This window comes from Triturus cristatus, chromosome 8 (assembly GCF_964204655.1).
Source record: "Triturus cristatus chromosome 8, aTriCri1.1, whole genome shotgun sequence".
Taxonomy (NCBI): Eukaryota; Metazoa; Chordata; class Amphibia; order Caudata; family Salamandridae; genus Triturus; species Triturus cristatus.
In genome coordinates this window covers 985,337,215-985,349,613 of record NC_140591.1, presented here as the reverse complement: position 1 = coordinate 985,349,613, position 12,399 = coordinate 985,337,215, and the positions used below count along the sequence as shown (strand labels likewise).

At 45.0% G+C, this 12,399-nt stretch overlaps 1 protein-coding gene across 1 annotated transcript in view; it reads right to left on the bottom strand.

The window, feature by feature from the left end:
- The window catches only part of FRMPD4 (FERM and PDZ domain containing 4), a 1,281,777-nt gene that overhangs the window by 111,205 nt on the left and 1,158,173 nt on the right, over positions 1-12,399 (bottom strand). Inside the window, exons 10-11 of the mRNA XM_085622531.1 lie at positions 11,586-11,722; positions 4,410-4,536 (exon numbers count right to left, since the gene is read on the bottom strand). Coding sequence (XP_085478657.1) covers positions 4,410-4,536; positions 11,586-11,722 — 264 coding nt within the window. The remainder of the gene's footprint in view (positions 1-4,409; positions 4,537-11,585; positions 11,723-12,399) is intronic.

Genomic DNA, 12,399 nt, shown 5'->3' with positions numbered 1-12,399 from the left:
CGCATGCACTGTAGCGCATGTGATGTAACATCGCATATTCCTCGCAGCCCAGACCCACCGGATGGAAGGGCACAAAAGGGACAAACAAGGTAGCGAGTTGGGGCCTAACTCTGGTGAGAGGCTACCCCCTACACCAATCGGCATGAGCACCATTGGAACAACTCGTGACCCCAGAACCCAGAAGAAATGATTTATGACTACAAAAGGAGCGAAGTAACAACCTGTCATAGATGATTTAAGAACCTGCAAGATGAGGAAAAATGATTTATGGCAGTAATTATGACTGTCCGTGATGATGATTTATCGCCAGGGTCATATAGTAGGACCAGGGCACTGTACCGTGAGAGATAATTCATGAACGTCATGCAAATAAAACTGCGGCCAACATCGACCACAATATAACAACGTGGGTTGGTAACTTCATTGTATGTAGTAAGAATGGTTTGCATGCCATTTGGAGTGGGCACAGTGCGGGGGTTATTCACGTGTGCTGCATTCTGCAGCAGACATCGAACAAGGAAAACACCTCCTTTTTTTTGTGTAGGAAGATGCGCCTTACTGCACAAAGATAATCATGCCAACAACACAGGCATTCTTGCACCATGGTGCAAGGGTGCCTGCGTTGCTGCTTGGCTGCAGTTTGTGGGCTGGCAGAAAGGACAGGAATGTACTGTAAGTTGTAGATACAGCGCATTCCTGCCCTTTTCTTTTGATGTTGGGCAGCGCAGCTAGAAGGCTTTTGGGGCTGCCCTACGCCAAAATATAGAAAGATATAGAAATATGGCCCTTAGTGTCAAGTTTAAGAAGAAATGTCAGGGCTTGTGTCTGTCTCTGACACAATGCACTTGATGCTAATATAGTGCATAGATGTGCATAGATGCACAAAAACAATCCTCTGAGGCATTTTCTTCTTTCTATGTGTGCTGCAGAATGCAAACAAGGAGAAATAAAGATATTTTTCTCCTCGTTATGACTCGCTTGGGGAGGCGTAGCATTTTGACATATTCCCAGGTCTATAATTTGAAATCTGGAAACATGACAAAATCCATAGCCTAGGGAAATCTACCAAATTGCAAAAACCCTTCTCAAACTCCCAGAAAAACCCCCAAATCCCCTTAATGCCCAATCTCGCTGCAATGATCTGGTAGAGTTCTTTTACAATAAAATTCTAACTATCTACTCCTCCCTTCCTCACACTCAGATCCCCACATCATCCGCTAAATCTCCTGAGATAGAGCTTTACTCCCCAGCAACACTTGATAACCTTCCCTTCCTTGACTGTTCCACGCTACAGTCCATTATGCTTCAGGTTAAATCTGGTTCTCCTAACGACCCCGCAGCCCCACGCTCTCTGCTGTCAGTCACCAAACACATTCTACCTACTATTCTCGATCTGCTCAATGCCTCCCTAGCCACCGGGACAGTCCCGCCCCCCTGGAAACGGGCTATGGTTAAAGCCCTCCTAAAAAAAACAACCTGGACCCAAACTACCCTGGGAACTACCGTCCAATTTCTCTACTACCCTGGCTCAGCAAGATCTTAGAGAAACACGTTAACAAGACACTGACAGAATTCCTAGAGAGCAACCACTTGCTCGGCCCTTCCCAGACAGGATTTTGACCCATGCATGGGATTGAGACCGCCCTCGTCGCTGAGACAGAGGAGGCAAGGAGGATCATGGATCAGGGAGGCACTGCAGCCATTTTCCTCCTGGACCTAAGTGCCGCCTTTGACACTGTAAATCATAACATCTTACTACAAAGACTCACCAACCTAGGAATCTCTACAAATGCACTCAGATGGTTTGAATCCTTTCTGTCTGACCGATCCTTCCAAGTATTTGAGGGCGACGTCACCTCCCCTAGCAAACTGCTTGGATGTGGTGTGCCGCAGGGCTCTTCCTTGAGCCCTACGCTCTTTAACATTTATATGAGCCCCCTTGCTGAGATTGTCCGCCCCTTCGGGATAAAAATTATTACCTATGCGGACGATACTCAGTTAGTGGTGGCCCTAAACCAAACCCACACCGGGACCAACAACTTGAGGGATTGCTTAGAAGCAGTGACCTCATGGATGACATTGTCTTGTCTCAAACTAAACGGAGACAAGACAGAGTTGATGCTCCTAGGTAACTCCCCTAACAACATCATTAACTCCCTCTGGCCAGGGTGTCTCGGACCAACCCCCACTCCCAAGGACTCAATCAAGAGCCTGGGCATCTGGCTAGACAAATCTTTTAATTTTAACCACCAGGCAGGCAAACTTTCAGCCACCTGTTTCGGTATACTTAGGCTCACCCGGAAAATTCTTCCTCTATTACCCTTTAAAGCCGGACAAATCATGATTCAGGGTCTTATTTTATCTCGTCTTGACTTCGGGAATGCCTTCTACCTAGGGGCCCCCCAGGCCACCCTAAACAAGCTTCAGGTCATCCAGAACTGTGCAGCACGAACCCTCCTTCAGATCCCTCGCCGCCTCTCCGTCAAGTCCGAACTGAAGAAACTTCACTGGCTCCCAATCAGGGAAAGAATACTATTCAAGAGCCTATGTATTGCTCACCGAGCCTTTTGGAAAACGGGCGCCATTATTAACCACTCCCTGATCTTTCCCTACTTACCCAATAGACAACTCAGATCAGCCTCCTCGTTTTTGGTCACAGTGCCCAAGATCAAGAGAGCCAGATCTGGGGGCCGGTCGTTCTCCTATAACTCGGCTAAACTCTGGAACTCTCTTCCCCTACATCTGCGTTCAGAGCCCAAACATCTACCCTTTCGAAAAAAGCTAAAAACCCTGCTGTTCAACAAATCAGACTAGGTCCCCCCTCTGTCTTCCCATACTCAACTGTCTACAGCGCTAGGACGCCTCAGGGTAGCTATCGCGCTCTACAAATGATCTTTCCATTCCATTCCATAGGTGGATGTGTGCGAACACCCACGCTCCACCCATTGAATGCCTCCCCAGGGCAAAGTAAAGCAACGCAGTGATTTGCGCTGCGTTATACTAGATTTATCAAGCCACGTAGGGCCACGCAAGATGGCCTTGCGTGGATTGATAAATCTAAATAAGTGGTTGAGCTTCCCATATGTCCCCTTGTGTGGAGCAAGGAAGATGCAAATCTTTGATAAATATGCCCCCACATTTGAGCATCAAACTTTTTTTACACTGGAAAGTTTCCCTTGCGTTAAGTCAAGGGGACGTCCCATAAATGGCACTAGGTCTCACGTTCCCCTGTTACCACTCATGGTTTTTGACACAAAGCCGAATCTATCAACGTTGTCAGATCCAGCTTTGCTTAAACATAATGCCTCCTTGAAACATGTGTTAGAAGAAATAATTTACATTTCAATAACTGGATGTATGCTGTGCTTTACAGCACACATCGTAGGAATGTTAAAAAATGGTCTAAGCATGGTATTTTAAACCTATGCCGGACAGACACACCTTTGCACTATGGCGCTACACAGCCCGTTTATGGGCCCAGCACTGGGGAAGAGTACTGCACCAGGCCATATTTAGTAAATATGCTCTGTACTTCTCTCCCTGCCTTGTTGAATGCAACACAGTTGAGCAATTTTGGTTGCTGGGCTGCATTAACCAACTTTCTCAATAAATCTACCTCTTCATCCTGTGAGATTTTTGGCTAGAGCGAAAAACCACATCACCATCCCATGTACCCTTCCCCCCAGCCTAGAACACTGAATTGTGGTCCATATTTCAAACGTATTTGTTTTTTGTGTCAGCATCCTAGACAAAATGGAAAATGGGCATTGTCATGCATTTAAGCCCGGATTCACAAAGATTTTGTGCTGGGTTTGCATTACTTTTTTGACGCAGACCCGACGCAAAATCCATTTTGTTATTTACAAAGCAACGCAATGCCTTGAGTAGATACTTTGCATGAGGGAGGTGTTCCATGTATGGTGCATTAGCGTTTCCATGCCTCCACCCATGGACTTGGCACAAACCCATATTTACAAATAGTTGTTTCTGCCTGAGGCTGATTTAATGAGGAGAAATATCTTTATTTCTCCTCGTTATTTCCTCTTTGCATGTATGCTGCATTCTGCAGCTCATATACAAAGTGGAAAATGCCTACAAGCTTATTTTTGTACCTCACTGTGGCACAGGTGTGCTTGCATTGGCACTAGGCAGCCCAAAGAGCACCAACGCAGAGTGAGAGCAGAGCTGCACCATTTCTTTCAAAACATGGCACAGTTCTACTCTCACCCTTATATGCAACGCTAGGCAGCAACTTCGCTTGACGCGCTGGGTTGCAACAAATGTTTCCAAATCGGGGGCCTTGGTTTTATTTGTTCTTTCTAACACAAACAAAATGGAAGCTGTTCTTTGCACACATTTCATCGCACCAAGCTCATGCTACCGGTTAGTAGCAGCACGAATTGTGTTACCTTTTTGCCAGGTGGAACCAAGTTTTGATTTGCTTTGACAAGGTGTGACAGGGCTTTCTTGATGTTTTTCTCCTTCATGCTCTGCAGCACAGCAGACGGGAGGAAGGTCTCCAGTCCCCATTCTTTCCTGAAAGAGAAGGCAAGCTTTAATCGCACGTTCTCAAGGCCAATGATTAACGCAGAGCTAAACAGACGCGGTGGTTCCTGTCTCGTCGAATCACCTCCAGCGCATCAGGGAGGTCATTAAGACCCAGACGGGGATTTTTTTTTGCGTGCGTAAGGCTCGCGCTGAGGTAACACGTTCGGGCGCGTCTGCGTGGGCGGCATGAGGTGTTTAATTCTCAGTACTCTGGCTTCATCGAAGCACAGAATAATGATGTCTCAACAAGTACTAAAAACAGAAGGAGATTTGTTTGTCACACTTGTATTATAGGAATGATAATTTATGCTGCAGAAATAAAACTGCGATATCGGTTACCACAGAATTATACATGGGCCAGAGCACAGATCTTTAACTGCCAATGCAAATTATATAAACTCTTATTTCATTCACATCAAAATATAAACCATTCACGGCAGAATATAAACATTTTTATACCACGACGGTTCAGATTTAAAGGTGTTTTATAAAATTGACTAGATGCTTGTCTGAGTGTATTGGTAGAGGAAGAATGGAACTTCTGTTCAAACAGTCTGATCTTGCTGATCGATGCTTGGCACAGACAGTGAAACACATTGGTGGAAGGGAATGCTCAATCCAATGCTGCATGTGAAAGCATTCCATTCCATCCTTTTTATCCTCTCTGAGCCGTTACCTAAAAGAGCCAGCTGTGTTCAAACCAGCCTTGACAAAGTCGGAATGCCACTGCCCACCCTCGATGGCTAAGCCCCTCGTATGCATGGGAACACAAACTTGGCAGGTACGTTTTGCCTTTTTGCCTACTTTTTCAATAAATTGTCGGGTGAGGCTTCTATTGCAAGACACAGTGACTATGGAGCTTATTTCTGGGCACAGTTCTACCTCCTTAGGGATACTCACGAAGACAATAAAAAAATGGATGGCAATTTTAATTTAATACTTACTATACTTATACAGCACACTCTACCATCTGATTGTTCTCTAGTCACTGATGACAGTTGCTAATTACCCAACTCAATGGTAGTCATACTATCTTCCTCGGGAGGATGAAAGTCTGAGTGGACCCTCTGGTATTCAGACCAATGATGCTTAGGTAATACACAGATTTCTACAACTGAAGCCTATCTATTGTGATTCTTTCTAGTCAGTATTCAATGTGATACATTTAGCATGGCTCTGTTATTAATAAATAAAGATGTCCAATCTGAATTGCTGAGAACTCCCCAAACTGTTTCGAATGTATACAGGCTCATTAATGAACTGCAGCTTTTGTTACCATCCAGAAACCACATGGGCTAGTAATTTGGCTTGGACTCTTCCTCTAGGGGCAAGAAAACAAGTTATTAGCATACAGCTGGCCCTGTCTCTAATGCCACAGATGAGCTTAACGTTATAGAATTACATTTCATCTAGGCAATTTCCAGTTGTCAGCAAGAGTTAGTGTGAACAATTGTATCCCGTACTTTTTGCTTGCTTCAGTGAGTGAGAGATGTACTCACAGGGAGTCCCAAGCCACCAGTGTCCAGGGTTCCCATCCATCACTTTACCATTAACTTACAGACTCTCTCCTTCTGTGTGGGCAATGTCATCTGTGACTCCCCGAGCTCTCAGGGCCTAACTGCTCAAGCTGCATTATATGCATTATGCGACCAAAAAACATCTGGCTTTGCATTTAATTCCAGCTGAGCTATTCCTTTCCTTTAGGCCAGGGTCAAGGCCAATCTGCATAGCCTATGTTCTTTTCGAGACAGGCTAAACACAGGCATTGGCATAGCCAATAAAAAGATCACACCTTTACTTGAGAGTGTTGGCTTTGCCAATGGTTGTCTGTGAAGCATTGCTTAAAAAAAATTAAAAATACTGGAGGTAAAGCAAATGCCTATTTTATATTTATAGGACTTCTGGAGAAGTGTCATGTTAAGTACACCTTCTTCCTCAGACACCGGCTGAGTAAGTGCAGCAGATGGCCCCATCTCTAGCGCCGTGTGCCAAAGCTTGTGCTTCCAAGCAATAAGTAGATTAGAAGAGATGAAACAAAAGCAACGCGTAAAAACTGCTTTTCAGCCACACAACGGCAAAAATATCCCAGTTGCTATACTTTTACAGATAAGCTGGGATGGATCAGGAGCAACACAGTGCATATTGGAGGGATGAAGCGGCACAAGAGGGAGAGAGTTAGACAACACATGCACTCTCATGGAAGGCTGAATGAATAAAAAACAGTTCCTTAAATGTGTGCAGTGGAAAGATACAAGTCAACCAATGAAAAGGACTGCAAGCAGACAATGCTCCAGGGGAGGGGAAAGCACAAGACAAGGAAGGCTACCCACCAAGTAAGAAGCAAGCAAATGCAAGTAACAATAAAGCCAGACAATGGTGAGCAATGGGTGGGCTGGGTGGGCTGTAACAATGTAAACTGACAATAGGTATTTGACAACCACACAGCTTGCACTGTCTGATAAACTTGTCTTAATGATGGACTACCCTGTGTAATTTCCTGTGGCTGAGAGGGGTATGCTCATCCATCACTTTTCTGATAGGCTCAGTAGGTGTCAAAAATGTCCTAAGCACACAAACTATTCTTCTCTGCATGACCGAAGGCTATGCGCAGCAGGGCTTGGCCACAGGAAGTGGCCTGCAGTCAGCAGCAACCATTGTGGGGGTAAACCCCACTGCACTGGTATGGTGGGCAGCAGGGCCCAGCCCTGTTACCAATCAACTGTGGGTGGCCAACCCATTTTGTGCATGGCCTTCAGTTGTGCTTAACGGCTGTGCATATGGGTGGGGGGCTGATCAGAGGGTCTGTCTTATACCTAGGTATTGACCTCAACCTGTGACAGACACCTAACACCAACTGTACATGGGCTGTGGCTGTACACAGGAGCAGTTGGCCGCAAGGATTGGCCTGTAGCCAATATCATTAAATACAAGCATTCGCAATGCATTCAGTCTAGTCTTTGGGACCTTATATGTATTAAGCTACGCAGCACATTAGCCTGGGTGCTGAAACATCTACTGTTCTTTAACATGGAGGGAAAGTAAGCACCAAACTGCGTAACACGCCAGATATGGGAACACATGGAGAGAAATATTGCCTTTCAGCAGGAAATGGTATAGTCCAAAGCTCTGTTTTTAATATAAAATCAGGGCCTTCAGTGGTCATATCACTTAAAATACAAGATTTGAAAAAAATATTATTGTCTATGGGTGCTCGTGAAAGACAATTTCTATGGACTAAAATCTAGAGAATGCTAAAGTGATTCTGGTATTTTACTAACCTCTGCTGGTCGTTTTCTATCAAGAAAGTTAAATAAAGGCAGTTGTCAGAATTTATTTTAAAAAAAAGTCAAGACAGTTGAATAGAGGCAGTGGAACAGAAAAAAAAGGCCCCAAGCGGAAGCAGACAAGTCCTAGGGCTGATCTCCAGAGCCCACAAAGTACATACACATATAAGTATATACTAAAGTATATACAAGAGGTCTCGAATGCTCGACCTGAAAAGGCTTTGTAGACCCTAACATTAGCTTCGCAAACCCTTGCCTCTGGCCAGGCCCTATGTCCAACCTCCTCAGTGGGCAGCCAACACCCTGCTTCACGCCACCTTTGTCTGTGTGCAGTGGGAGATTGACTCCTGAGCCAGAATTGGCTTGAAACCAGTTCTGTCACTCATCATACCTCCAGGGGCAAATACACATTCTTGGTTGGAGTTAAACTTGTTCTTCAGACAAAAAAGGCTTGGCCTCAGCAGGAAAGGATGTTATTAGTAACTGGGCACTTAGTCGGAATTTGCCATCTGGGATGCGTACGGGACAGCTAACGGAACAAAGAACCCCTATAAAACTTATTTTTTTGACTTGATGATCCCAAATGGGGTTGACAGGATCTGTTCACATTCACTCATTTCAACAGCTCTCCCAGATCTTTAGACTTCAACATGAACAGGAGGGAGAACCAGTTTTAACCCTGATAGAGGGGAAGAGAGTTAGCAAAATAAAAGGATGGCATGGGATGAGCTCGAAGTGCTTCCCGGGGGAAGAAGATTTCAGTCAACTTGAATTTAGGGTTTCTGTACATTTTTACAGTAAAGTCAAGAGGAAGTGCTGCAAAAGGTGGGTATACAATGAGAATCTAGGCAGGACTGGGTAGAGAAAATTGTCCAATTACTGGATAGTGCACCAGAGAAGACTGGCACCTAACTACATCCTCCTCAGAAAATTCCTGGACCAGGTGAGACTACTGAAAAAGAAGAACTATGGGTAACAGGGCTGACCTCCTCTTTGCTTGCTCCAGTGGTCTAAAAATACAGTAAGACTCCTATTGTGACTGAGGCCATACTGATCATAGAGGACTGGGCCCTTCAAGAACCCTGGTTGGAAAGTGTCCTAGTGCCTAAAAGCCTTCCCTGAAGACCTGGAGGCTTGAGAAATGGCCAGAAGGAACTTTTTCTGTAGCTGGAGAAAAGTGGGAGTGGGAATGTTTTTGATCTTCAGAGGACCAGGACATGGTTTTGAGGTTGGTCCACAGAGGTCGCACCCAAGTTGGATTGAAAACCAGGTTTGTACTGCTTGGAGCCTTTTGCCTTGCATAAAAAGGGTTTCATGGGAATGCAAGGGAATTTTATCTGGACTATTGGAGCCCTGACCAGCTTCATCTTCTAGCCTTACCCTGCTACAGGATTTTCAAAACTGAAAAAGTGATGACGCCTAAAGATAAAACCTTGTACTGAAGAAGAGGGAGTAAAGTCATCACAGCAACAAAGCAACTTCTAGGGCTTTGAAGTCAAGCTTTAGCCAGGCTCTGCTGGACCTCTTTGTGTATCTGACCTCTGCTCCATCATAGTCAGCCTAAAATTGTGACGCATCCTAGTTCACTGTGAACGGTTGTTTTTAAATGGCACATTACTTTTTCGAGGCGCATTATGTATTAAACTTTTAAAAACATATCTCTGGTTCCCCCTAAACACTTTTAATGGCTTTGGTTTCTTGTTACTCATTACATTTCTCTATTTTTCCCTAATTTGGTCTGGTAATTGTATTGTGTTGTGTTCTTTAAACATGTATGTCTTGCTCTGGAATTTCCAGCTGCTAGTTCTATAGCTACCAAGTGTTGAGCTGAGGCTCTTTGAGACATGTGTTGCGACCTGCTGGGGTGTGTTTATTAAGATGGTAAGGGTGTCCCCTTCCCAAACTAGCAATCCACTTTCTAAGCCTATGTTGACTTACCTTCCCAATTTTTTGGCAGCTTACACACGGGTTGCAATATTTGTGTACCATGATATTTAAAACTCGATATTCTGGTAACTATACGGAGGAAAAATGGGTGTTTCTCCTCAAATGGGGTTTACGAGATGTACAATAAAACCTGCACCTTTGAGTTTTTCTCTGGACATTCCAATGATAAATGCATTCAGAGTTTATAAAGGGAAAAGTCCTCCCAATGATGGAACAACCAGCTGAAAGTGCTGCCTAAACACTATTTCCCATGATAATTACTGTACCCCACATTACCAGTAATTCTGGGTGTGGTGTTACAGTCTTGGTATTCCCGAGAACCTTTGAATGAGGGCCTATGGGTTTAACAGCCCTTTTTGCGGGACAGTCCTAGGTGGAAATTTAGATACCTTTCATTGCATTATTTTCTCAGATACCCCATCAGGTTTTACTTCAGTGCTATAAAGTTGCAGCAAAAGCAAAAGTGGGCAAAATGACCCTTGCTGAAAACATAGGGCCATAGTTCTGAAAGGGTTGCATCGCTTTTGCACCATGCAACAGGTGCATGCGCGATGCAACCCTTCAATGTGATTTAGCAAGCCACGCAAGGTCACCTTGCGTGGCCCTGAGTGGCTTGATAAATCCAGAGTAACACAATACAGAGCAAATCGCTGAGTTACTTTACTCTGCTCCAGGGAGGCGTTTTATGGTGGTGCGTTGGATTTTAAATTTTCCCAGATTCACCATAATTGGCAGACCTGGGAATATGCCAAAACAGCTTCTCATCCCCAGGTGAGGCATAACGAGGAGAAATGTGTTTATTTCTCCTCATTCTTTCCTCTATTTATGTGTGCTGCATTGTGCAGCACACATAGAAAGAGGCAAATACCCCATGGGGTTGTGTTTTGTGCAGGAAGGTGTTCCTTCCTGCACAAAAACAATCCTGCTTACAATATAGGCACTATTGCACCATGGTGCAAGAGTGCCTGCATTGGCGCTAGGCAGCACGGTGTGCGCCACTGCTGGAAAAAGGCAGGAATGCGCTCTATTATGTTAAATACTGCACATGCCTGCCTGTGGTGGTTCCTCCGCTAAGGCGGAGGAGCGTTGTCCCACTGCGCCAAAAGGAAAAATAAAATGTCATTTTATTTTTCCTATTGAGTCAGTGGCCAGTGTGCAGTGTGAAGCGGAGGACGGGGCCTGGGCAGCGCAAGGCGAGGAGTGGGCAGACAAACAGTCCATGGGCACTTTGCATGTTTCTACAAGGCTGGACAGGATCATGCACAGGCTCCCTGTTCAAGTCTGAGCGCTGATCCACGGTGCCCAGACCAATCACAATGCAGCATTGCAGCGTTGTGATTGGCTCAGGGGAGCCTGTGTGCCAGTTGATTCCTGCTCCCAGCCGGACTGCATAGGTAGAAGGCAGGGGAGGCAGCGGCCGGCTGGCCATTATAATGTATGTTTTTTATTGAATTAATCCCCCACGCCCCACCACCCCCGCAGCTGTGGTCCGTGCAGGTAACAGCGGTGGGGCCGGGTGTGGGTTGGATCTCGACAGAGGATGCCGAGGGAAAATTATTTATTTAATTACTTTTCCCTATGCATTGTCCCTCAAAATCCCCCCCCCCCCCCCCCCCAACCCAGCCCTACCGCTGTTACTTGCATGGACCGGAGCTGCACCCCCGTCTGATAGCAGCCGCTACTTATTCCTGCCCTTCCCTGTCACACAGCGCTGCGTGACATATTGGTAAATATAATCCATTCTTTTCTGAAAAAGTGCTCAAGTGCTGTACAAATCATTCGGTCAAGCGGTGCGGTCATACTTACTCGATGTACTTGAGAGAGATTTTTTGGGTCTGCTTGGTGGTGACCGTTGCAATATACATTTGTAATGCAGCCAACCGTAGTGCAATGTCATACTTCAGCTCTGGTCCGAACCTTTCCTGTACGACGTCATTGCAACTCTGAAAATAATCCAGTAGATGGCGCATCAGGATTATGAATCACAGTTCAACATAAAATGGTAAATGATGAAGCGATAAAAGGCAAGGTTGTATTTTTAGAACTGTATTAAAAAGGCAATAAATCATGAGACCGTGATCAGCATACGGAGTAAAATGCTGGAAGAGAAACAGACATTGGAACTATTTTCAAATTATACTTTATTCATTAAATGTTCCTCTGTGCATCAACTCTGTCTATTCCCTCACAAGTCTCCCTCTCACCCAAGTGCCCTTAACAAAACCAATGCCGGCACTCAGCTCTGTCCTCATTGTCCATACTTTGGGGCAGATTTATGAGCCCCTTGCGCCACTTTTGCGTCACTTTTAACATGGGAAAAGTGACGCAAAAGTGGCGCAAGGGGCTCATAAATCTGCCCCTTTGGATTTATGGCAACAGTAATGCATGCATTCATTTGTAGCACATAGTGAGAGCAATGTCAGTGGCTATTACAGTATTAGTACGATAATGCAGAAGGGCTGCAAATAGAGGTGAATGTATCTCGTGTGGGGCCGCTTCTGAGAGAATACCACACGGGGTAGCTCAATTTCAAGCAAACAGAAATCCTTCCAAATATAAGGGGACATTTACTAGCTTTACTAAATTAAAAAAATATACTAACACCTTGGGGCACATTACT